Source organism: Lycorma delicatula, chromosome 4 (assembly GCF_047948215.1).
Source record: "Lycorma delicatula isolate Av1 chromosome 4, ASM4794821v1, whole genome shotgun sequence".
NCBI classification, from domain to species: domain Eukaryota; kingdom Metazoa; phylum Arthropoda; class Insecta; order Hemiptera; family Fulgoridae; genus Lycorma; species Lycorma delicatula.
Window position 1 is genome coordinate 171,014,443 of NC_134458.1, and position 27,524 is coordinate 171,041,966.

The 27,524-nt window shown below is 35.6% G+C and overlaps 1 protein-coding gene across 1 annotated transcript in view; it reads right to left on the minus strand.

The window, feature by feature from the left end:
• Positions 1-27,524, minus strand: part of LOC142322973 (uncharacterized) — a 108,515-nt gene that overhangs the window by 59,244 nt on the left and 21,747 nt on the right. The window contains exons 2-5 of the mRNA XM_075362071.1: positions 16,774-16,974; positions 13,021-13,119; positions 6,796-6,921; positions 5,155-5,514 (exon numbers count right to left, since the gene is read on the minus strand). Coding sequence (XP_075218186.1) covers positions 5,155-5,514; positions 6,796-6,921; positions 13,021-13,119; positions 16,774-16,974 — 786 coding nt within the window. The remainder of the gene's footprint in view (positions 1-5,154; positions 5,515-6,795; positions 6,922-13,020; positions 13,120-16,773; positions 16,975-27,524) is intronic.

Consider the following 27,524-nt stretch of genomic DNA (forward strand, 5'->3'; position numbering starts at 1 on the left):
AAACTACCAAGGTCAAATGTATTAGGAATCAACTGTCTATATAGCCACTAGCTGAAATACCCATTTTTAATACAAACAAATACTTTATTTTTAAGCAAATGCATCATCAGTAAAAGATCTATATCATCCTGTTAATAACATTTTAAAAAACAATGTGAAGTTTTAAATTTCTAGTTAATCAGTAAATGAGAGAAATTAAAAATGAATAATTTAGAGAGGACTTTTCATGGATGTATAGACTTGTCATAACAATGCATCCATCCCTCCCAAAAATTAAATGTTTCCGACACTATTAGAATGTGAACTAGTTATTACTAGTTCACATTCTAATACATTACAGACCTTTTTATTCACTTTCATTCTCTTAATATTGGTTTATAAGAAAATCGTAAAATATGTTTTAAAAGAATTTTGGAGCTGAAAAGTTGTGTACTTACTTTTTAGTTTCAACTGAATTTTTTAGATATATCCAGATGTATTAGGAAATGCATCTTCCTTCATCCTTTTATGACTTTTTTATCCTTTTAAGGGAAGCCCCAGTTATATTTTTTATGATGTTAGAACCAAACTATAAAATCTATCACAATTAAGAGAGCTTTCTTATTTATATAAACATATTGGTTTACATGAGGATGACAACAAAAGGACGTCCCTTTATAGTGGAAGCTAGACTACACCAACAGATTTTACACCTACAGGTGTAACATCTCTATTGGATATCTTGTTTCCAGCTCTTACAGTCTTAGCACCTCTTTTCAACCAATTTTTACTTCCTTGTACAAAGTAAAAAAAAGTATTGCAATTGTGAAAAATTTTGGTTTTCAAATTTCAATGAAGATATCCATTTTGACCATACCTGAATCCATTTTGACTAGTTTCGCCGTGACGTCTATACATACATATGTTTATATGTACATACATAAGTATGTACGTACATAACTCAAAAACCATTAGCCGTAGTATGTTGAAATTTTGGATTTACATCTAGTTGTGCACCTCCCCCTTTGATTGCAGTCGATTGAACCAAGTATCCAAAGAAGCCCAAAAAAAAAAAAATTGGATTTTGGACTTTTTCTTAACTGCAGTAATAAGCCTTCATTGAGAGCTTTTTAACAATATATCATAAGTTATAATTTTCATTAGTTCATCTCCTTTTTTAATATATATATATATATAAAATATTTTAAATTAAATATATTGATTTATTAATAATTATTAACCCATGATTATAAAAAAATATTACAATAAATAATTATTTAATAATAACAATAAAAAAAAGAAAATATGAAAAAAATCAGAAGTTATTAGTGAAATAAAATTTTATGAACTTTTAAAAATATGTATATGTAACTTAATAGACATTATTACATATGTGTATATGTAATTGAGTTGGTGAAACATCTGATTGAAATTATAATTTAATTGAAATTAAATTTAAATTTCAACATTAATTGAAATTATAATTTATAATCATATTACTTTTGGAAAGAAAGGTTAATGATTATAAACAGAAAGTGGGATAAATTTAATAAATTCAAAAAATAAGTCAAATATTGTATAAGGATAGCCCACTACAGTATAAAAGATTAAAAGTTATGGGTATCCTAAATTTATTGATGTAAATGAATTGAATATGGTCAAAGTGCAACACTCTGAATTATCAATAGACATTAAGATGTTAGAATTAAAAAAACAAACTTAATTTGTCGATGGTCAGGAAATATAATATGGTTACAGGTGATATATTGATTCAGGTAATAATATTATATTTTATATTAATTCTAATAATTATTGTATTGTATATTGAAATATTTATAGGAAAACATACCTGTGCCTGATAATCAACCCCACAGTGTTATTTGGGGGGGAGTTATGTTACAGTAAAATCCTGACACATTGCATTCCATAAGCCACGTGTGCTTCATATTACTTAATATATAGAAATCCACCATATGATGGTATACAATGCAGCTGCATCCTATACCAAGTGTACAGAATAATTATTCAGTTCTGAATAGACTCTCGAGTAAAGTTCTGTTGCAGTACTGTTTACTGGACAGTACTGTTTACTGTTTATAGGACGATACACTTCATCGTCCTATTTAATTCATCATTAACATATATGCAAAATGATGTTAAAAGTTAATTATTTACAGTTAATGTATACCAATTGTAATAATGTTAATTGTACAAATAAAGTTCATGTTTGATTTATTAATATTATTAATCTCTGCTAGTAAAATCTTTTTACAATAAATCAGAATCAATAAGTTATTAATGAAATAAAATTTTATGTACTTTCCATTTTTAATAAATGTGTATATGTAATTTAATAGTCGTACAAGGAAGTCATGTGGTGCCCACATCAGATTTTTTAATTTAAACCTTAGGGATTGTTAAACAGAATAATTTTTGTTGTCTTTTTACTAAAGACTCCATTAGTCAATGTTTTTTAGCCCTTTCTAGCTATTCAAAAAGTGGGAGAATAAATGATAAGTTAGAAGGCTTAAGCACTAATGTATTACATTATTTTATTAGGAAAAACAAATTAATTTATTTTGAAAATTTCAACAGCAATTTAACATAGTTTGTATTGTATTGATAATTCACTTAAATGCATCACCATAGCAGAATTTAGATAATTCTGCTAAATGCTTTGATGGTGGAATTAAGAATTAATTAATCTTAATTTTATTAAATATGTTATTTCTTTTACCTAAAACAAATTGTATATGTTAATAGCTTACTTTAGCCAACAAAGCTATTATGCAGCATTCAAAGTTAGGTAAGGCTGCAGAAAGGTTCATGAACAGCCAATAACTATCAGTTCTCATTAAGGATAGTGAATGGTTCTACTTGTTCCCATATTCTTTTCATGGATCTACAACAGGCAATCCACAGCCAGAAAACAAACCAGCAAACAGTATCATGAATAAGGATAAGGAAGCGAAGTAGGTGAGAAAAGATGAAATACATGCAACAAAAACATACCATGAGAAAAACAGCCTACACTCTTGAGGAAAAAATTAAACCCTCCTTCAATGAAGTGAATGTATATTCCAGCCACAGCCTTCAGGAGATCACGACATTTCAGTGATGATGAAAGTACATTATTAATAGAATATTTTGCACAAACAATTTCATTTGTAATAAGATTTCTTTTGTCCAGAAATTACAAAGCCACTTGACAACAACCACAGCCATCCTGAAGGGACTCTTTTGCCTATCTCTACTGTACTGAAGTTCAAAGTGAACATAACATATAAAAAATAATCAGCCAGACATCAGCTGGATGTGTAAATTATACAAATATTAATAGTTTTTTTTTTCTTCAATTTTTTCAACTTTGTTTTCTGCAGGTCAGACTTTTTTTACAGTTAATATCATTAGTATATTGTATTTATGGATGCTATTGGAATAAAAACACATCATATTATTACATTTATTTATGACCACACAGTATGTAATCATATTTTTGAAATCAAATTTTCAGTTAAGCAATTTTTGTGCTAAACGTCTTTGACTGCTGTTCTGTAAATACAAAATATCTCTTTAAAATTTAAAATCAGGTTACAGGAATGAAACAAGGAGTTATTAACAATTTTTAATATCATTAAAATACTTGGTGATTAAAGCTGTTGAAGCTTAATAATACTAATACATCTGATGAAGCAGTGTGCACCGCTAAAGCGCTAATGTAAATGAATTTATAAAAAAAGCAGTAGTAATATTTAATTTTATTTATTATTTATAAATAATAATAATATGAATCTTCAAAAGATTAATTAACTTTATATATTATATATATATATAATATATAAAGTGTGTGCATTTGATTTGCATGCATGTTAACTGTAAACAAGGAGTAACTTGTAAATCCAGTCTATTTCACATGGCCAGAAAACACTCTCACATGAACTGGACAAATATCATAAAACCACATTATAAATATTAATAATAGTATATAAATATAAAAGAGAGTCATTTAGTAATCAAAGAGATAAATGACTATAGAAATGGTTATTAATTCAATGACAATTCAAATAATGCTAATTTTCAACATAATCCCCGGCTACATTTAGGAACTTATTTTTTTGTGAACTTTCTAATTACAGCATTAAAGAATTGTTTACCTTAGTGTCTGAGCCATTCTCGTATTGCATTCTTGACCTTCTCACTGTTCCTGAACTTGGTGCCACGTAAAAACTCTTTGAGAAGACCAAATAAAAATAATCTGATTATGGGAGATTGGATTTGTAAGGTGGATGTGACAACACTTCCCAACTTGCTCTTGAATAGCTTTCCATGACTTTTGAGTGGGTATAAACGCAATAAACTGTACCTTTATAGTCTCAAAAAACTATGTATATGTTTTGAATTTTTTACCAGCAGAAGAATTTTGATGTTTCCATTCCATACTCTGTTAACTGAATGCCAGCTTAAAATTATGGATCCAAGTTTCATCACAAGTTATTATGTAGCTATGACTTTCTGCTAAAAACTGTTTGTTTCTGTATAAATGTTAGTTCTGTACTAATGTGAATTTGGGTCTTTGTTATTTTGAACTGACAGTCTCAGAACTCACCTCAAATTTGGTTAATGGAATGGACAGTGCTGATACCCACACTACAAATTTCAGCAATTTCTCTAATATGTATGTGTCTGCCCTCATGCATAAGATTATTAATGTAATTTTTCAAAGCAAGAATTGAAACTTCCACTGGTCTTCCGCTATGATGACAATTGGTAACATTTGTGACCGATTTAAATTGTTCAATTCACTTATAAAAATCTGCACTGCATACATTTTTTACCAAAATTTTTTACACCTGTGAGTCAATTTTGGCAGGTTTTAAACCTGAAATTAAAAACTTTTCACAGTATATTGTTCTTTTGTGGTACACATTTCAAGCGAAGCATACATTTTGAAATAAACAAAAGAGGTTGTAATAATGGAATTCTTTTTCAAACAGCTTATATATTTTGTATGATAGGGGTGCCAATATGGATTTTATACAGTTTAGTTTTTCTGTTATGTAGTTTTTCCTACTTGTCTCTTTAATTATTGAATGGCCTTCGTATTTTAGAAGTAATGTAAAAAAAAGTAAATACCATTAAATATTAACAAATGTATGTGTAAATATACCCACTTACCTGTTTATATTTATTGTCTTCAGACACAATTTCTCCATTATTCTTGTCATCATTTGAATTCTTTTGGTTCTTTATTAAATTACTTGATATATTTTTGTTAGGCAAACCAAATTTCTTTTTGGCTAAAGTAGCCGATGTCTTTTTCCAATTACTAGGTAAATCTCCATTGCTTGCATACATTGATAACTTTTTAGGAGATTTTCGATTCTTTATCTTAATTTTGCTACTCTTTGTAAGTTTGTGATTAACATTAGTACTGTTATGTGACATTAAACTATTATTGCTTGCTGCAGTGCATTCTTGGTTCTGAACATTATTCTTTAAAATATTAATTAATGAAACACACAATTTCCTAATTTCCTATAAAAAAAAATTATATTATGATTGAATTCCCAAACTAGAAATTGCTAGTTCATTAGATACAAGAGGTTTTTTTATGAGAAACTGGAAAAATCTGTAAACAATTCTTACAAAAAATAGAAAAGGTAACTGGATTGAAGAGAGATATATTATGAAATAGAATACTACTAGCGCTAATGTGTAAATGAAAGCAAGAGTAGAGGAAAAATCAGAATATGGTTAAAACTGCTTGGTTACATCAGTTAAAACCTATTGTTTTTTTTCCAAATGTAGTCAACAGATCAATTCAAAAATCCCTTAATTTTAAAATATATTACATATGCCAACTATGACTTAAAAACACAATTTACATCAGCCACAGTTTTGTAAACATCTAATAAAAAATATTTTATTATGATGAATAAAAAATTATAGTGATAAACAAAGTATTTTTTTCTTAATGGATGTCTATGACCTTTGTGGTTATTTTCCATATCCCAATCTTACAGCCTTCTGTTTTGGGTCATTTTGTCTTTCAAACTGCACTTACCTCACACACCCATTCTCTACATTCCCTGCACTTTACCTTAACTTCTTCTATTAGATGGCTGTCATTCCCAAATGTGACCATGGAAATCTCTCTTGACCCCTTTGACTGTACCACATAAATTGTTTCATACAGATACTGCTCATCAGTAAAGATGAAAACCATAATTTCCGTGATCCTCTCCCTTCTCATTCTATCTCACAATATTACAGCACATTTGTTAGTACATCATTCTCTTTTAATCTGCCATTCAAGATTCAAATTTCTGACCTATAAACTTTATTCTCTACTAGTTTAAAAGTATGATATTAATTTTCCTTGGAAATTCGATTATTTCACAGGGTTGAATGTAACTTTCTTAATATAACCTTATCACTTTAAAACTTATTCAAAATGTCCAATTTATCTTTCTAATGAAATATTAAAAAGTCTACCAAATATTTAAATTCATCATAATGCTTAATAGTCTGCAATGCAGTTTCCAAACACAATTAACTTAGTCTTTTCTGATACCTTCTTTTCCATACTCAGTATTAAACTGCCCGTTACACTTCCCTAAATTTCTGTAATCTTTTGATATTTCAAAAGTTACTTTCCAAGATATGGCTATTCGAACTACAGATATTTGTACAGAATATATAATAATGATTGCATGTTAAATTCTTATAAACCATGAGGGGGTAAATAAAACAATTTTTTGGTCTATATTATATTTTATCTGAATAGAAGAGACAAATGAAAACATTAATACTTACATCACTTTCAGACGTATCCCCTAATTGATTTTTAGATAATTCCAGTAATGACAAAAATAACTCAATAAATTCAACAAGCTTGTCAGATGACAACTTTGATGTATCTGGTAAAAATGTCTGACAAGTCTGAAAAAAGGATAAAATACAATAAAATATCTAATGTGATCTGTTAATGATTTTTTCCCCAACAAAAATTTATTTCATAATTAAATGGATTTCTCTAGTATGTTATCTTTTTCTTAAAAAATAAATAACTCCAATAATTAATGTTAATATGATGCCAGCCATTTTCCTTAGGTTGAGAACATAGCAAAAGCATGAAAAGTAGTACAGCTCACACTGCATGAAAATAAACACATTAATAGTAATGGGTTAAAACCATCAAAGAGCATTGCAACAGATAAATAATAGAATCCAAACATCAAATATGCTATGTTTTATTTTTCTGGTGCACTCCATGTCCTGCTTCCATTGTCTTCAAACTGTAGGGGTTAAATTTGAGAAATGATTAAAATATATTCCAACAAATAAAAGTGTATTTATCTACTTTTATTCAGGACAATCATCATAACATAAAAACATATAAATATAAGCTGCACAAACTACTTAAAAGGTCATTGTTCCCAAGCTACTTACAGTTAGTCTGCCAAGTCGTTGTATTCTGCAGTTAAGTAAATACGATTTTATATCCTCATTTCATGATAACAGTCTGCGACGGCTGATAAATTAAAAAAAAATTGGTTGGATAAAGCTGTGTATGAAACCTGATAAATTAACAACCAAGACTTTTTTAAATTGTGCTTTGTTAGGTCTTTAAAGACATTCATTGGGTTTTTCAAACATCTTTGAATGGGATGTCATCTTCACAGCTGCAGAGTGTCAAACATAACTGCTTATTGCAGCACCAAAAAAAACACTAGAAAATCAGGAACCCGTCCATGTCCACCATCACTAAACAATGAATGTAATATGGTCAAAACTTTTGATGGTTTTTTAAAAATATTTCCTTATATGGGGCACTGATGGTATTTGATTTTGTACAAAATTCAAAAAGGGTAAGTGTAGTTTTCACCATTTTGAATGTTAGTATAACAAATGTAGAAAATTCTTTAGTATGATGAAAGTATTTAAGTTATTTAAAATTCCAAAGTTTTAAATCTATCATATTTACTGGTGTGGGGGATATTCAACATTATTTTTGAACAGTTTTTGTCCCATACTCAAAAATCGTTGACCAAAAAAGTTGAAATTTGGCTACATGTATCTCAGAATTAGCTTGCTCCTCAAACCTTATTAGATAAGGTGGTGCATCACAGTACCAATATTTTCTTTCCACTGGCAATAACTATATAAGACGAGATGCGACAATAAAGTAATGAGAGTGATGTGAAAAAAAATGTTGCTTACCGTTTTAGTCATGTTTAGTGTTGTCTCCTTCAAAGTAGTTCTCCTCTGATTGCACACACTTATTCCAGTGCTTCTGCCATTGATGGTAACATTTCTGGAACTCATCTTCTGTAATATCCTCCAAGACCCTCGTCACAGCTTTTCGGACATCTTGTGTTGTTTGAAAATGGTGTCCCTTGACCGCCATTTTGACTCTTGGAAATAGAAAAATGTCGCACGGAGTGATATCTGGTGAATAAGGTGGCTGTGGTAGTACTGAAATTTGTTGTGAGGTTAAAAATTGCTGTACTGACAGAGCAGTATGGGATGGCGCATTATTGTGATGCAGAATCCAATTATCAGCAATGTTGGCACGGACACGAAGAACTCGTTTACGAAGTCTTTCTGAAATTTCTTTGTAGAAATATTGGTTAACGTTTGTCCAGGAGGCACCCACTCTTTATGAACAATTCCCATGGAATCGAAGAAGCACACAAGCATGCATTTCACTTTTGACTTTGACATGCGAGCGTTTTTTGGTCTGGGTGATCCCTTTGAGCATCATTGCTACTTTGGCGTTTTGTCTCTGGATCGTATTGAAAAAACCAACCTTCATCACCAGTGATAACACGGCTCAACAAACCTGGATTGATTTCCGTTTGCTCTAACAGATCGGCTGCCACATTTTCCCGTGTTTCTCGCTGTTGTTGTGTGAGATTTTTGGGGACCATTTTTGCACAAATCTTTCTCATACCAAGATCTTCAGTTAATATTAGACGAACCGTTTCTCGATTGATGTTGAGTTCTTCTGCAATCATTTTCACGAATAATCTTCGATCAGATCGTACGATTTCACGCACCCTGGTCAAGTTGACATCTGTCCGTGAGGTTGATGGTCGTCCACTGCGGTCTTCATCTTCAACATTCGTTCTGCCTTCACTAAAATTTTATGCCACCGAAAAACTTGAGCTCTTGATATAATCTCCTCCCCAAAAGCCTTCTGAAGCTTACCATAAGTTTTCGTCGCGTTTTCACCCAATTTAATGCAAAAAGAAATGGCATACCGTTGCGCAATATTTTGCGGTTTAATTTCTGTGACGAGAGACACAAACCCGTATTCACTTATTACAGCACAACTCACGACTGAGCAGTTGCATCAATGTGCCGCTTGGACTAGAAGTAGCTTATAGACCAAAGTCAAAGATAGTGTGCCTACGCAAGCTGCAGTGTTGTCACATCTTGCAAAGAAAAATCAGTCTCATTACTTTATTGTCACACCTCGTATATCACGGGAGATATTAGTCAAACTTACAGGATTAAGGATGTAAAATAAACAAAAAAATTATCCAAAAAATCCCCCTACATTGCTTATTTTTCTGTCTGTTTGCAATTTTGTGTTTTTTTTTCAATAAAGATTTATATATTAACAACGGATTGAAATAATTTAATGAAATTTGGTGTATAAGTTTGAAAATTTTAGTTGTGGAAATCAAAAAAGGGTGGCCGCTAAAATGTTTTAAACATTAATACTTCCATAAATATTAGTTTTATTTAGTTATGTTATTAGGTAAAATGGCTTTTACGTAAACAAAATGACATCTCATTAGTTGAAATTAGTGAAAAACAGGCACAAAATTGTCAGACTGCGTAATTTGCAATTTGCAACTATTACATCAAGACAAGCAGGTAGAGGGTACTTGATTCACATTTTATAATTTAACAGATTTTTTATCAAACCACAAGATTTACTTCAAATATTTCCTTATAAGGGAAACAAATAACAGGTAATTAATTTTTTGGATTTTTTAATAATTTTTTATACATCTGTTTCTCAAGTTGATCCTTTTTCATAACTAAACTCTAAATATTGAATAATTAAGCCATTAATATTTAAAAGTCGTACAGCATATTTGAAGTAAAAATATGTAGAGTAAAACCAGCGAAGTTATGAACCTTTGTCAGCTTTTTTCTAAAGACAAAGTCTTTATTGCAATTCATTTTAAATTTCAATAAATGATTTATTAAATTTATTATTTTCCTTATCAATTTATCACTGTTTTATTTTAGTTATTTTATTTCATTTTTACTTGAGATTTTTATATGCATCATGTTATAAGGTTTTTTTTTTTGAAATTTACTTCTTTCTACAGATTACATCTATATAAAATTTGTTATTTAATTTTTCTTACTTTTATTTTTTAAACATTGCCTTGTGATGTATGTAAATAAATTGTTTTGAATTTACTTTAATTAATTAATTTAGTACTTCTTATATATTTACATGTCCTGCATTTTAAATGTTTAATTTTTTTTAATTTTGAAGTTTTTTCATGAATAAATATATCTATTATACAATAAACATTTGGATTTAATTTTATATATTAATTGTTTATATAATTTTTATTATTAATTATTTTCATTGCAATTTATTTCACTATTAAATTCTTTAATTTATTGATTTCTATTATAAATAAGGTGTAAATCTGTAATCATACATCTATAATCTGACATTTTTTGTTATATGGAAGTACTGATTATTAAAAATTGTTATTGTCAATATTGATTTTTCAGTTTAAGCATGTTCTATTATTTTGGTGTATTTAATATTTTGAATATTACGTCACGTTCAAAATTGAAATGTTTATTGTAAATTGCAGAGAGCCATGTCTGGTAAGTAAGTTCACAATTAGCATATTCCAGCATGTCTTGCGCAACTTATAATCACTTTTCCTTTTGTTCATGAGTGACAAGGTTTAGGAGAAATTTTGTTTCTATGTGTTACGTCCTGAGATCCTCTGTTAAAATCGATTGCATTGAGCCAAATGCAATTTCTATTTCATCTTAAAGTTTTCTAATTGTTAACAATCATTCATCACTCTGACCCTGGTTAATTTTTTTGGGATTAGGTGCAAGGGTCTGCCAAAGCATTCATCACTTTCAACAGACAATCAGACATCTTGTAAATGGTGATATCACTATTTAACTTGTGTAACATTTATAGTTTGATCATCAAAAGCTAATCATCAAAAGTACGGAGGAAATGAATTAGAAAATGGTGTTATAGAGGAAGAAGAGGAAGTTGAGGAGGATGAAATGGGAGAAACAATACTGAGATCTGAATTTAAGAGAGCATTAAAAGATTTAAATGGCAGAAAGGCTCCTGGAATAGACGGAATACCTGTAGAATTATTGCGCAGTGCAGGTGAGGAAGCGATTGATAGATTATACAAACTGGTGTGTAATATTTATGAAAAAGGGGAATTTCCATCAGACTTCAAAAAAAGTGTTATAGTCATGATACCAAAGAAAGCAGGGGCAGATAAATGTGAAGAATACAGAACAATTAGTTTAACTAGTCATGCATCAAAAATCTTAACTAGAATTCTATACAGAAGAATTGAGAGGAGAGTGGAAGAAGTGTTAGGAGAAGACCAATTTGGTTTCAGGAAAAGTATAGGGACAAGGGAAGCAATTTTAGGCCTCAGATTAATAGTAGAAGGAAGAAAAACAAACCAACATACTTGGCGTTTATAGACCTAGAAAAGGCATTCGATAACGTAGACTGGAATAAAATGTTCAGCATTTTAAAAAAATTAGGGTTCAAATACAGAGATAGAAGAACAATTGCTAACATGTACAGGAACCAAACAGCAACAGTAATAATTGAAGAACATAAGAAAGAAGCCGTAATAAGAAAGGGAGTCCGACAAGGATGTTCCCTATCTCCGTTACTTTTTAATCTTTACATGGAACTAGCAGTTAATGATGTTAAAGAACAATTTAGATTCTGAGTAACAGTACAAGGTGAAAAGATAAAGATGCTACCATTTGCTGATGATATAGTAATTCTAGCCGAGAGTAAAAAGGATTTAGAAGAAACAATGAACGGCAAAGATGAAGTCCTACGCAAGAACTATCGCATGAAAATAAACAAGAACAAAACAAAAGTAATGAAATGTAGTAGAAATAACAAAGATGGACGACTGAATGTGAAAATAGGAGGAGAAAAGATTATGGAGGTAGAAGAATTTTGTTAGTTGGGAAGTAGAATTACTAAAGATGGACGAAGCAGGAGCGATATAAAATGCCGAATAGCACAAGCGAAACGAGCCTTCAGTAAGAAATATAATTTGTTTACATCAAAAATTAATTTAAATGTCAGGAAAAGATTTTTGAAAGTGTATGTTTGGAGTGTCGCTTTATATGGAAGTGAAACTTGGACGATCGGAGTATCTGAGAAGAAAAGATTAGAAGCTTTTGAAATGTGGTGCTATAGGAGAATGTTAAAAATCAGATGGGTGGATAAAGTGACAAATGAAGAGGTATTGCGGCAAATAGATGAAGAAAGAAGCATTTGGAAAAATATAGTTAAAAGAAGAGACAGACTTACAGGCCACATACTAAGGCATCCTGGAATAGTAGCTTTAATATTGGAAGGACAGGTAGAAGGGAAAAATTGTGTAGGCAGGCCACGTTTGGAATATGTAAAACAAATTGTTAGGGATGTAGGATGTAGAGGGTATACTGAAATGAAACAACTAGCACTAGATAGGGAATCTTGGAGAGCTGCATCAAACCAGTCAAATGACTGAAGACAAAAAAAAACATCAAAAGCTGTTTGAATCTTCCTTATTTTCTCTATTGTGTATCACCAACTTCTAACACAATTTAATAGAGATTCTCTGCTCAATCCACTCAAGTCATTGAATGTCAACAAAAATATATCAAGCATTACTCATATGTTTTACTTTCATATCCGCTAAAAACTGACTAGCTGCAATGACAGCAAAATTATAGTCTTATTATTTATTAGTTAATCAAAAACACAGTGATATTTACCTGCAAGGCTTGCAATGAAAGCTGATACGATATGAACATTTTCTGATAGAATGCTTGTGCACAAGATTGATTTAAATTTAATCTCTTCATTATTTCAATCTGTAAAGATAAAAAATTTACTAATAAATTAATTGTTAGAATAAAAGACAGCATCTAATGACACTTACTAATATTATATTCTCCACAATAGCATCAGTTAAAGTCTTGGAGAAGTTGGTAAACTATATTTGGATGTTTACAAAACCATCATTATAGCTCATGAATATTTAATTCTAAATAAGTACATTTAATAAGCAGATAATATCAGTGAATAAGTGTTTAACATTTTTATTCTTTTTTTTTCAAAACATGGAAGGTGTGATACTCAGTAACTGAATGACATTTTTAGTTATTTAGGAAGATTGAAAATTGAATTTTAAAATTTAGGATTCTATTTTAAAAATTATTAACACAAAAATCTAACAGTTACATAAAATTCATCTGAAGTGATATCCTTAAACTTCAAATCTTAATTAAAATATCATATTTTATTAAGCATAAAATTATATAACAAAATAATTTTTTAATGAATATTCAACAAAATTTATTTATTTCATCTTTTTAAAAACTAGCTTCATGATAATGCTTTATTGATGATCTTCAATACTGATGGCTCTGTTTTTCATGCAGGCATCAGCAGAATTATTAATGTGTTATATTAAGATTATTGTCAAAAAGTGAGTTATATTTTGAGTGTTATATTTTTGAGTTATAAAAGTGTGTTATATTTTAGTATGTTTTTGTTACATGTGCATTTAATAATGTTTAAATGCAATAAGATATGCTTGTTTTTTGTATGTACGAAGAACATCAAGGTTTTGGTCAGTGTTGATGGATTTATGATTTGCAGTAGTGTAATGATCCCTCCAAATATTACCTGCTAAGGAGTACTTTTTACATACTCATTGTTTTAAGTAGTATTCTATTTTTCCAATACACAATAATGACTTTGTTAATTGTTAATACATCATATTGTTCTCTTACTTTTTCTAAAACATTAATCCCAAGAGGCTTCATCGACACCAAGCAGTTGAAGAATTTGCTAAACTGATTTACTGCCACGAAACTTGTTAATCTACAAGGAATATTTCCAGTATACAATGGAGATCACATTGGTCATAATAAAAAAGAACATTTCTCTCCAATGTTTAAATACATAGTACAAAAGAATTATTTCTAGTCATTAAACAATGTAAACAAAGTGAGCAATAAACTCAAGTTATTTTACATTAAAATGGTGTGTATACGCTAATTTTAGTGACTTTATTTCTCAGAGATTTCATTAAAAGATATACAGTCCTGATGCTAAATAAAATGTTTATTTGGGGGGGGGGGGGCAATAATTTATTTATTCTGAAAATATTACCATTCATCAATAACTAAACCAAGAAAACTGTAGAGTAAGTTAATAAAAACTTTTATTAAGTTTATTAGTATTATTATTATTATTATATTTTCTGCTAAGAACACTATCATTTCTATGTTGAATACTGTTTACCTTTCTTAGCTTCATTCTTTTTTTATATGTTGATGTGTTTCAGAATAACTCCATTGTCAATAAGTTTTGTAGTACAAAACTTATACAGTAAAATAAGTTTTGGAACTTATTGTTTCAAATAAGAGACTTATTGAGAAGAATAAGTTTTGAAACTTATTGTACTCAACTTGAGTATAAGTTTTGACAATGGAGTTATTCTGAAAAGCATCAACACACAATAAAAGAATGTGAAGCTAATAAAGGTAAACAGTACTCAACACAGAAATCAATCATAATTTTCTACATATTCTAATAGATATTTACATTAATTAAAAGTATAAGATATTTAAAAGTATTAATTATTTACATTCAAAATTAATAATAACTGAATTTTTAAAAATTAAATTTTTTTCAATTTTTTGATTGACATGGACTGAAATTATTCTTAAAAGGAGTGTAATCAATGGGAAATGACCTCCTAATTTAAGAAAAGTAAAATTAACTAACTGTAAGGCAATTCGGAAATCATGAGATATAGTTGTAGCTACTTTATTCATAAATTGCTACATAATATTCAGTTTTTACAATATTAACTAGTAGAACCCACGAAATCATCACAGGGTATTACCTAAATCATATCAGTCTACAAGAGTAGTTACAAAATTAATTTTGACTTATTCTTTGATGCTGAATCCAAATATAACCTTGAAATTTGTCCTAAGGTCTTAGGACAAAGTCATTTCAAACACTATTTTTAGTATGAAATAACCCAGATCAGAAAATCAGTTTTATTCATTTTCATGTAAATACTAAGGTGCATTTGGTCTTTGGTTTTATTCCTACTTTTTCTGATACAGATGTGTATTGTTTTGTGCTTCATACACACTGCTTGTTGTGCAATATTATTAATTTATATAAAAATGCCTCTTGGTTGTTTTAATCATCCTAAAAATTTCTTTGTGTGTGGTAAATTAACATTTAAATCTCAAAAAAGAAATATTACTTCAGTCAGTCAAAAAAATCATATGAATTCTATTTTGAGCTTAAATTGGAGATCAGGCGAAGTTTTGGGCCTCTGATATCTTCGTACTAGTGTAACTTTACTAAGCAGCTAGCTAAGTGGGAAACAACAACATCCTTTTTACTGTTTCTATGTTATAGAGAGATCACTAGACACTCGTGATTTCTGATCACAAAAATCAAAGATATCACAAGTAAATTCAAGAAATATTTTATATATTTTAGTTTTTCTTAAAAAATAAGGCCTATTCTACACATTGAAGAGTTACTATTCTACTTCTGCCAGAAACATACATTTTTCCAGAAATCAAGTACAGGAAACACCAAAGAAAAGCAGATACTAGGTAAGATAATATCATATAAGATTTTATATAATTCCTTAAAAGATTAGATTTTCTTTAAATCTGTGGAACTAAAAAGCCCTGCCCTTCGTTTAATTTTAGTCTGCACATTTGAAATTAGCGCAAAAAATTCTATAAGAAAAAAATGATTGAATGTACAAGACAGAAAAAACATTTATTTTGTAGATCCATGTTACAAATTAACAACAATAACAATAAACAAAAATTCATATAAAAACAAAAATTTTTGACTAGCAGTTATTCAGAAAATCAGACACTTTAGAGAAAACTGCTTTCCTATCAGGAATTCTTTTATATTTACTTAATCAGAACCAGTGGGTTACTAGACCTCCTGTCAGTGAATACATGACTCTGTATGACAATCTACCTTTGCCTAGTCAGGATATACTGTTAATTGTAATCAAACAATAAAATAGTGACTAGAAGGTACGTTGTTAAATCATTAACATTAAAATCTGACTTACATGACTCTAGATGTAAGTCAGTCTTTTTAGTATGCGATGGATGACAAATGTAATAAACTCAATGCAATAAAAAGTAGCAAAAGTGATTAAACTAAAAGTACTGTACTTTACTCGCATTGCAAAATATTTACGTAATGCAACATTATCTACAATGCTAACAGCTACTAAAACAGGCTGGTGTTGGTTAATATTTCAAACTAAAATTTATAAAATTACTGTAACAATTATTTTCAAGAAGCACATTTTGACTATTCTAAGTATGTTCTATTTTATTTATGTTAAATTTGAGCAATTTGAATGTTCAAATTAAAAATGCATAACTTGAATCAACTAGGGGGGGGGGGGAGGATAGTAAAAACATTTAGTTGTTGATCTTAAATCATAATCTTACCTGCCTTCTAAGCTGATACAAGTAGTTGCGAGAAAATCTTGTTACAAACTCATTGGCTCTTTTGATCTTTCGTTCAGAATCAGCTTCATTATCATAACGATCATTATTTTTGTGACAAATTGATATTGTTTTGTTAAGTGCTGTCAGTATTTTTATTTTTAAATTATCGATGCGAATTTTCAATTCTCCATTCAAAACAACCTGAAAATTAAATTAAAAATAATAATAATAAAACATATAACTTATCTAAAATATACCAAGATAAACAGAATAATAATTAAATAATTATAGTAAAGTAAAACATTAAACAACAGTACATTATGACTGAATAAAATGCATTTAAAAAAGTAATAAACATAAATTAATAAGCACAAACAATTCGGTTTTATACATATATATCAACAAATAAAGATTTAAATACAACAGATATAGTTCAATAAAAGGTAACAACACCTATCTGTCTGCAGCGCTTTTATAGGTTTAATTCCATCATCAGTAGACCAAGTTTTATTAACTACACATAATTATAAATGAAATATATAATTAAAAATATAGTTTTTTTTTTTTTTTACATAGAAAAACATTTAAAGAATGAATCTTTATCATATCATGGTGGATGAAGGAGGTTTTTAAATATGACAACAGTACAAACATACTAACAATTTTAGGATTTTAACTTTTTCTTTAAGTAACTATATATTTTACTTGTTTGTATTTTATAAAAATTAGTCTGCTGATGATGGAGTTAAAGCTCTGAAAGTGCTACAGACAAATATGTTAGTGTTCTTATCTTTTATTTAAACTGTATTTGGTAATTTTAAATATTTCTTTCTTAATAATTGTTTGACAAGTGGTATATAATTGATGGTAAATATGGTGTGTGTGTGTGTGTGTGTGTGTGTGTATATATATATATATATATATATATGTACTCTATTAGCTCCCTCAAAGATTCGGAATAAGTTTTTTTAAATACAAAAATAGGCTGTTTTCAATAAATTAGGTCCACTAACTAATTAAGTTGTATAGATTAAAATACTTATAATTACAATATCAAAATGTTAAAGAATATTCAAGAATTAGCTGTTTTAAAAACTGTACTGTACTGTATGTAATTTGTTTTATCTCTGCATCTTTATTATTTTTTAAATTAAGGGCCCATTAACATTATGTCAATGCAGTACAATCAGTTATAATAACATTTAGTTAGAATGGAAATATGAACATCTAAAATGCAGCTTTTATTTTGAAATTAATTGAATCAATATACAAGCATTTTAATTCAAGTTAGTCTAGTTGGAGCTGCTATATAGATGTTATGTTAGTGGATTCCCCTAAATTTGGTTAAAAAATAAATTGGAAAAAACAAATTATATAATTTATTTATTGTTATAACACCAAATTCTAGCACTATATTAAAGATTTTAATAAATGTATTAATGTACTATTTATTTATCTAAACATACACTTTAATAACAAACCAAACCACAAATTTTATCAGTTGGATATTTCTAATATCTCACTGTGTCAATTTTAATGGATTGGCAATTTGTGAGCTGGATGGAAAATGTTGATTATACTGCTGTGGTGGGTGTGAGCTATGTATTTTATAGTTAAGTTTTTCCATGGTATGTCAGGTAACACAGGTGTATTGAGTAGTGTGTGGAACATACTTCTAAAAATATTTGGTTGAATAGGGAGGTTTGACATATTAAGTTGTCTTCTTTTTTTTTATCGCTACTCGCTTGGGCTGGATCTGCAGTTAAGTATGATTCAGCCTATGAGAGTGTCCTTGTAACTCAAACGAGTGTTTCTGCCCACTAGCATAATATCCAGTACCAGTAGGTTGGCCCGCTGGTTGGATCTTTTACTTCTTAATTTATTTCTGTTCCCTATTTTCCTGCCTATCACCAGAGAGAAGTTAGCCAGGCCTGACTGTGTTGTTCCTGGGCCTCTGTATATTTTGATTTGATTTAAATAGCCCATTTTGCCTGCCACAAATCACTGGTGGAGAGTGATTTGGGCCCGACTATGTCATTCCTGGGCCCTCCCCAGCGACCAGAACTCGGTCTTTTTTTTTTTAAGACCCCATGTCTCTAACCCACTATCTATAGTCTTCTTCTTTCTCTGTTAGAATATCCCTGCCAGTTTTTCAATCGCCTTCTATTCCTCTGAGCTTTGGAGCATGAACGACACAATAGTGTCAGGGGAGACATCCCTCAAGTGTGTCCTCTCCCTGGTTTCCTACCATCTTGGCCATTCAAAGAAAGTATGCTGAGCGGAGTCCAAAAGCTCACAATACACACAATTGGGTAACTCTCTTCTTCGGAATTTACTTAAATAGTCACCAAATCCTCCATGGCCAGAGAGGGGCTGGGAGGTGTAATATTCCACCTCCTCATGCTCTCTCCCCAGCCATGGCCCCAGTTTGGGTATCAAGCAGCGTGACCAGGTGTCTGCCTCACAGAGTCCCATATTTCTAGCCATTTTCAGATTAAAAGTTTGGCAGCCCCCCTTCTTTGTCTATTCCTTCATAAATACGCTTTCGTTGGAAGACCAATGGCTGGGACCTCGATAGGGACCTCCGATATGCTGTAGTTATTTTCAAGTTGGCTCTTCTTTGGAATGCGTTTATAAGATTTTTCAGGCTATTGCCTCAGACTTTTCAGGCTATTGAAAGCAACAAACAAAACGGGTTTGCCACTTGTTCTGCGGCACGCCCCCCGTCATCTGGAACCTGACTTCACCCTATTCTGTCATCACGAGTAGTTCTCTGTCAAAGAGGAAATCTTTTGTCGTTGCTCTCAGATATGAACATCTGCTTCTGTCAAGCAATTCTTTCATCACCACCTCCCAAAGGGTGCTATTAAAAGCAATGTGGACATCCAGGAGGTCCATCAAGGAAATCTTTCTGGTCCTTCTGGTGCCCGTCCTGCACATCTCATCCAGTTCAGCACTCCACGAAGGGCATCCCACAGTGGATCTGCCCTTTATAAACCCATATTGAGCTGGAAAAAGAGTTCCTTTCTCATTTAATTCGATACAGATTCACTCAGCTAATAACCTCTCTTATAGTTTTCCCAAAGTGTGCAGAAGACAGATCAATAAAGTAGAAGATCGAAAGTGGATCTGCTCACTTTCGATCTTCCACTTTATCGATCTGTCTTCAGTCGGGGCACCGTCAGTCGACTTTGATTTAGAAATGAGCAATAGTCTGCTTTCTTTCCACGTATTCGGGAAACAGCCCGTACCAAGGGTGAGTTTCCGTGAGACATTTGAGAAGTAGGCCAACCACGCCATCTGGCCCAGGACGTTTCTTAATGTTGCTCCAAGTGATCGCCCAGCGCGGTTCATGTATGGAGAATCGTCTTTCCTCGTTACGTATAATAGCGGTCCGATTAAGTTCTTCAGTCAGGAAAAGGTCCAAGATAGCTTTGAAAAAGGGAAAGGAAAAGGTGCGCCCCTCCCTCGATAAGAGTGGGAGGGGCGCACCGAATCTCTTCATCAGTATCCGGTACGCCCTCCACCAAGGGTTTTCATTCAACTCTTCCATCATTCTCTTCCAGGCTTTGCGCTTGAAAGATTTTATAGTCGCACATAATTCCTTTCTTGCTCTTTTGTAGAGGACCTCGGCTCCCTCAACTTCACCCGGGCGGTTGCGTCTCACTCTTTGGAGCTTCTTTCTGAACGCTTGCGAAGTTCTTAGGGTCGCGATTTCATTAACCACCAGTAAGCGTTTTTTCTTGTCTGGTCAGGTCTAGATCTGAGTCTTGTACATTTTTCCTGTAGTACTGACAAAAAATCATCCGGGTTCCATTCTTATCTGGCCGAAATCCTATCGGCAACTGTCTCAGAAAATAACCGCGAATGGGTTATCGAAGATCTCAATTTACGGCTCTTGGATTGTTCCAATTCCCAATTTGGATATCAAACAGGATCCCCCGGTGTTCGCTTGTGAAGTCTTCTTCCATATTCCAGGTCCAGACACCATAATATCAATCATTGAACCTGTTCCCCTGCCGATGAATATCCGTACTCTCGGTAAGTTGAGGATCGTCATGTCGAGAGAGCTGAGGAGAGCAGCTAACTTGTACCTTCTTTGGGTTGACTTTTTCCCTCGGGCAGTGCTCTGCGTCGCCGATTGGGTGCTTCCCGATGAATCCAGGTTCGGATGGCTAGTCTATGTTACGGCTCAAAAGTACCTGGGTGTTATCCATGATGAGAATTTTCTGTTCATTTACAGTATGTAGCAAAAAAGGTCGCTGATTCTTTTTATGGAATCCGTAGTCATTCATCCCGATTGGGGGTTGAATTACCGTACCATGCGTGTCCTTTACACGGGTGTCAGTGAGGCTATTATGCTATATGCTGTAGCTGTCTGGGCTCACCGCTTGGCTTTTAGGTGTTACGCCGACAATTTGGTGCGGGCCCAGCGACTCCTCTTGCTGGCTGTTATAGAACAGTTTTGCAGAAGTCAGTCTGTGTTATAGCCGGAGTCAAACCAATAGATATCTTGGCTAATGAGCGTAAGGAACGCTACATTTTCAAGGTAAAAAACCTATTGACGTCAGAACAAAAGCAGGAGATTGAAAACCGGGGCCTTGCGTCTTGGCAGGTCAGGTGGGACGAATCACTCACAGGTCGCTACACGCATGGTATATTTCGTATAGTGTCTGATTTTGGTGCGATTAGATGTGTTTCCCCAGTCGGTATATCACATAGTTTCTCTCAGGAAATGGTGCCTTTCGGGCGAGTTTGGCTAGGTTTCGTTTGGGGGATCCAAGTCAATGCCCGAATTGTGGGACTGATTATAGTGGACCAAATCCTCTATGTCTCTCCCCAATATGAGGTCGAACGTTCACGAGCTGTTAGGGAACTTGAGAGAATGCATTTCTTTCTGAATCTCCGAATTAACTGGAAGATCCGCGAGGAGTGGTCTATAGTGACTGGTTTTCTTCGCGCTCTTGAGGTGTGTAGGTATGCAGAGTTTAATCGAGATATTTGATCGTCGTAGGATCCCGGATGGCTAGGGTTCCGGTCTAGGCATTGGATTAGTTGGAGGCGCATTGGCTTCGTGCCCACAGTTATATTGGTATTGTTTGTGATTCGATATGGGGCTCCTGCTGGTGGGGCTGGCCGCGCTGCCGGGGTATGGTAGCCCGTGCGACCGGGGGTGTGGCTTCGTTCTGCCGGTGTCGGTCCGTGATTGTGACACTCAAATGCCGCGTGAGACTCCATGATGACAGGGTGGGAGTGCGGGGTTTCCCCCCGGCTCTTGCGCGGACCGGATTGAGATTACAATCCACTTGTTAGGTAACCTAATTTGGTCGAATTATTTGGGTGTAGGTCTGAATTTCTATGTTGCGTGAAACATAATTATGATTGGTATGAGTTAACACTGATTTAACATTAAACTCGTTCGTTCTCTGAGGCATTCACAATCACGAACGGTGTTATCAAATCTTTACTAAGCGCGTGGTTCGCGCTTCCGCGGTTTCAGTCAGTTAGTTTGAAGGAATCATGTTAGATTGGATGTGAAGATGTCCGTTTGAGGCCTACATGAAGGCAAAATTTGATTTGTATTTTACTAATGCAAATGTCTGCCAAGGCATTTACATCGGTGGCATCTAGACCGAGGGCTGGCTGATGACTGTGAGATGTAATCAGTTAGAGGGTCTAAAGACGACCTCCGGTAAAGCCCCTCAGGGCTCGAAACGGAGGGGGTGGTGTGGCGACCGGTAACGTCACAAGGTGGGTGGTCTTTTCCCTACGGGGTTGGGATGACCTTGTCCCTGCTAACTCAAGGGACTCAGCATTAAAATCGCCCGTAAGTACCGTCGGCTGATTCGTTTTACGGATCAAATCTGCTAGATCTGTTAAACTTTCGTCAAACCTGTCTTCTCTGCAATTTGGCGAAATGTATCCACTAATCAGGGTACTGGTTTGCTTGTATTTCTCCCGCCACCACCCCATTTGGTCGCTCTAAAGCATAAGACCGAATCTCTGTGCCACAAACGGGTACTGAGCCTCGAAACAGTTTAGCGACCAGTGTCCTAAATAGCTCCTAGAGCTTACCTAACAGCATAAGCGGCCTAAGCGCGGTGCCATACACCACGGGCTTACGTGATCCATCCGCTCACTTGTCATATATTTACTAATATGGATAGGTGCAGCCCGTCAACTAATAAAAATATATATAACATCCATAAATTAAAATTTATTTCGTCTAGACAGCAATTCCCTGCCACGCCTAGGTCGCTGAATGCCAACAAGTACCTGTCCCCCATATTAAAGCGGTTAGAGCGTTAACTGACTAGTGGGCAACCTAATATATCTAGGTTAGCTTCCCACAGCAGTGCAGTAGGAGTCTACCCCTTAAGTAAACTAATGATGTCGATTAAACAAGCATCCGCATCAAGGAACTCCCACTCAGTCTGACAATGCGATTCTCGCCACATTGACTTGCCGCTTGTGAGTGGTCAATTTTTCCCTTAACCTCTAAGTTCCAGGTAGCCCGATCTCTGGCTCCCCCAACAGCAGGGCAATCAAATATCAGGTGTTCCTTTGACTGGACCTCCTCGCAGATGCACAGCTCATCAGCTGCCAGGCGGAAACGAAACAGATATTGGTTCAAATTAACATGGTTGGTCGGCACCTGGGCACCCGTTGCCCTTAAAAACTAACTCTAGGCATACCATCCCTCCCGTATAAACTTGTACAAGGATCTTCCCTTAGTCGTGGTGTCCCATTCCAGTTGCCATGCTTCCATCGCAAGGCTCTGCAGCCTCTTCCGCAGGCAGGAGATGGGCAACTGAACGAAATTTAGATCCGGTGCATTGTGATCACCGTTCCGTTCCGGAGCTGGCCCGGCCCGAAACCGCATCCCAAATACCTCGGCCTCCTGGCCTCTTAGAAAATTCCACATGGCTGCCCGAACTTTCACCACTAAATCGATTAGCCTTTCCAATATGGTTGTAGCCTCATAGGAGGTTGTTTTAAAAACACCAGTGCATACAATTAAGGCTCTGCGCTGGGCACTCCTTAAATTTTGAAGAAGTGCTCCATTCAAATCCAATCTTTGCGCCCAAACGGGCGCTGCGTAAGAGATCATGCTTTGAAGACACCTCGGCACACCATGTACATTTGACCGCCAGACAACCCATATTCCTTCCGAGGAATTGCTTTACCAATTTCAAGCAATTTTTATTTGTATTTACAGTCGGCGCTTTCCACTTCGGCAAGAGCATTTAAGATACAATCCTCGGTGCCAACCCCTTTCGTGAAGCCATACTGGCCGATTTAGAAAACAGTTCACCTCAATGTTGCAATGCAGATGGTAGAATATATCCGGGTCAAGTTGGTCAATCCACGGTGCCATTTTCAGTGCCATTCGACAAACCACTCTGTCTATATCTGCGAGATCCACAACCCGTACGCCAGGGAAGGGCGTATCTTCCGCCCTAACGCCGACCACTGCTTCACCCTCCGGAGCATCTGGAAACTGAGTATCAAGGAACGCCTGATAAGTCGCCACAGATGTTAAAGTGTGGTCACGACCACCAAACCCGCATCGAACACTGTACAGCACGTGTAATAACTTTGGCTGGTAACATGATTTTGCGAGCTGCCAGGGACTGAGCTGCAACTCGCGCATGGATTCTCGCCATAACTTAGTCTGGCATGAATATACTCATTACGGGGGCGCCGGTAGATCCGCAGACGCTCAGCGTGCACGTTATCAACGATAATCCCAGTTAAGGGGCGACGCTGGTATCTGCTCCTAGTGGACCTGACTCTTGCGCGCAGCACGCTAAGGTCAAAGGACCACCACTTTTTCTCAGATTTCCGGCTGCGTTTAATAGATGGCTCCCCAAACGCAGTGATCATGACTGCTCCAGGCACTCCACTATCAGCGCACTGGCCACTACATAAGGATCCATCCATTGGCCAAGATCGCCACAGGCCCTATCGCAACCAGTCTTGATGGCCCGGCCGAATTGTTCAGCCATCAATTCTACCTCCTCTCTGTGTTCCATGCGCCATTCCAACCCGTGCAAGGCTGGTGCGCACTCACGCCGCAGCCTGTGCTGATCCAGGCCCTTTAGGTTATAGCAACCCGAATCTGGAGCTCCTAGACCGCTTCCTTAAACGATCTCATAGGTTATAAGCCTATGATCGCTCATACTGGCCTCGGGCCAGACAGTCCAACTACTTGTACTTCGCAACAAGTCGCCCGTCACCTAAGTGACGTCAATGTAACTTTCTCCCAGTTCGGAAGAGAAAGTTGGCGGTCGTTATGCATCATTAATCAAGTAGAGGTTCCTGGCTTCCATGAACTGTTTGAGACCAGCGCCTCTGAGGTCAATAAGTGGTGAAGCCCCAAGTGGGAAAGACTTTGCATTAACGTTCACAGCAACCAGCACTCTGGTGCCCGGGAGACCGTCCAGAATCCTGCCCAACTTCACCAGCAAGTCATCGATACTCCATCCAAGCAGGAAGTATCCCGGCACTAGTACGACATCGAGCGTACCCCTCGTGACTCGCAAGACCATTTTTGCTCATCCGACCATTGGGGCATTCAAGACACCCAATGAATCTGAGCCAACCACGACCGCGGCCGTCCCCACGAGAATGAATAACATCCACCCCGCGGAAGCCGACCACCCTGCCCCCGACCGCGTACGACTCCTGGACAAAGAGGACCTCGAGGTTGTACTCCTCAAGGTGCCTCATGGTTTCACTGGTGGCCGCCCGGGCATGATGCAGATTCAACTGCCCCAGGCGCAAGCGTTCAACATTGTGGAGTCTGTCCTCTAAGGCTTTCCCCAATTCAGGCGTCGCCATAAGCTGTGTTTTTACAGCTCTCGCCCGTGCAATATCATACGCGGTTGTACTGCCAACCCCCGACCCCGTGTCCAGCATCGCTGCCTTTCACCAAGGCAGCGATGCTGGACACTTGGCAGGGCAATTGGCTGCCCTGTGCCCCGGAAGAGCACAGTGACCACACATCTCCGACTGCGTTCTGCAGCGGAGAGAGGTGTGACCAAAGCGCTGACACTTGTAGCAACGGGCGACCTCTATATGGTCGACGACCCTACATGAGGTCCACTCGAAAAACAGACGTCCACCGACCACCAAGACCTGCTGGATCTTCTTCAGGGTTATCTCCGTCGCTAACGACAAAGCCCCCCGGACCAGGTTTTAGCAGAACCACATTAACGGTAGCCCACTTAATTTTAGCCGCCTGCGCCTGAACTGGCAGCGGTGGACTAATCCGCTTAAGCACAAGCGCGGCAGCTACTGCGGCGAAGGAGACAGGTTTTTTAACCTTCTCCTCCACCCGTTTAACAGCCTTGTGGAGCTCGTCCAGAGCCTCACCCGTCGCCGGCTTGAAGCCCCTGGCTCCCTCCACAACCTGGTCCACCTTGCCGGAGACAGTCGTGAAACGACCGATCCAAGGCAAGGTTGCCATCTTGGAGTCACTCACATTTTAATGCCAGATCCGAGACCAACAACGCACATTGACTCAAATAAGAGTCGACAAGCTGCCAATCTCCAGGACACTCTCTACTCCTTTTTTGAGGAGATTTTGGTCCACTCCGACCGCATTTCCTCGATCCGCCCTAAACCTTCGGACTCTGAGTTCACCTGCTTCTCAGCAGGCTTACCTCCCAAGACCTCCCACCAAGGACCGATCACTAAACCGCCATCTGCAACTTCCCTTGACTTCGTAGGGAGCTGCCCTTTACGCTTGGCTCGCCCGTCCTTGTCACTTGTCACGCACACCTTGTGCGGTTCCGGTCGCAGCCTTCCCTGCACAACTTGTGAAAGAGATTTTGGCCGGATTTTTTGTGCAATCCGCTTCACGAGGGCACAGCACATTCCCTGTGGAAACCTCCGATTGACGCTCTCGGCTGGAAGGGATCAACGGCCAGTACTTGGCAAAACTAACCAAGACCTCCAAGGAATCTCCCTCGGATTGCTCTATCGCAGCTTAAGCAAGTAGCACCGACTGGGACGCCGGCACTACGTCCACAACACCTAACTCAAGGCAAAGTGAGCGTTTAACAGTTTCTTTTCAGAGCAAGGCCAGCTGTTCTCACGTAACCCCGTTCGAATCGTCAAAAGCTAAAAGCTTCTAAGTCAGACCACTGGCGAGGTCAGACCTGTCAGAGGATCCAGAAAGTTTATTGGCCTCACTAACTACGAATTGGGGACACCGACACACAAAGAAAACTTCCTTATTTAGCCGACGGTGACCCTCCTGCAACACACTACGCCGCTGTTCCGTGAAACAATTCGCAGCAACGCAGGTTGACCAACTGCCATCGTTCGTTGTACAGCCCCCGACGACGTGTACATAGAACACTGTGCTTGCAGAAAATCGCTTCCGGTAATGCAATTGCAAGTTTACAGTACGGGGCCAGAGGCCGAGAAGCGATCCACTAACAAGATGATAAGGACACTGCAACAAAACCTCTTCTGGCTTCACATTAAGAATTCCACCACCGCATCTCCTGTCTCGTCCACCTTCCACCTTCCAACTTCCAGAGAAGATGACTCTGTGATTAGGTTCTGAGATTAATATAAAATTGACTTCATGGTCTATCGCCATTTTCCATACCAGATCATGAGCAGACGGTATTCCTATTTACGTTGATCTGAAGAAACTTCATGGTTCCGACCATGAAGTGTCTTCAGAACCTTACACATTCCCGGCCTCCGGTCCGGTGTCCACCTGCGCCACATTC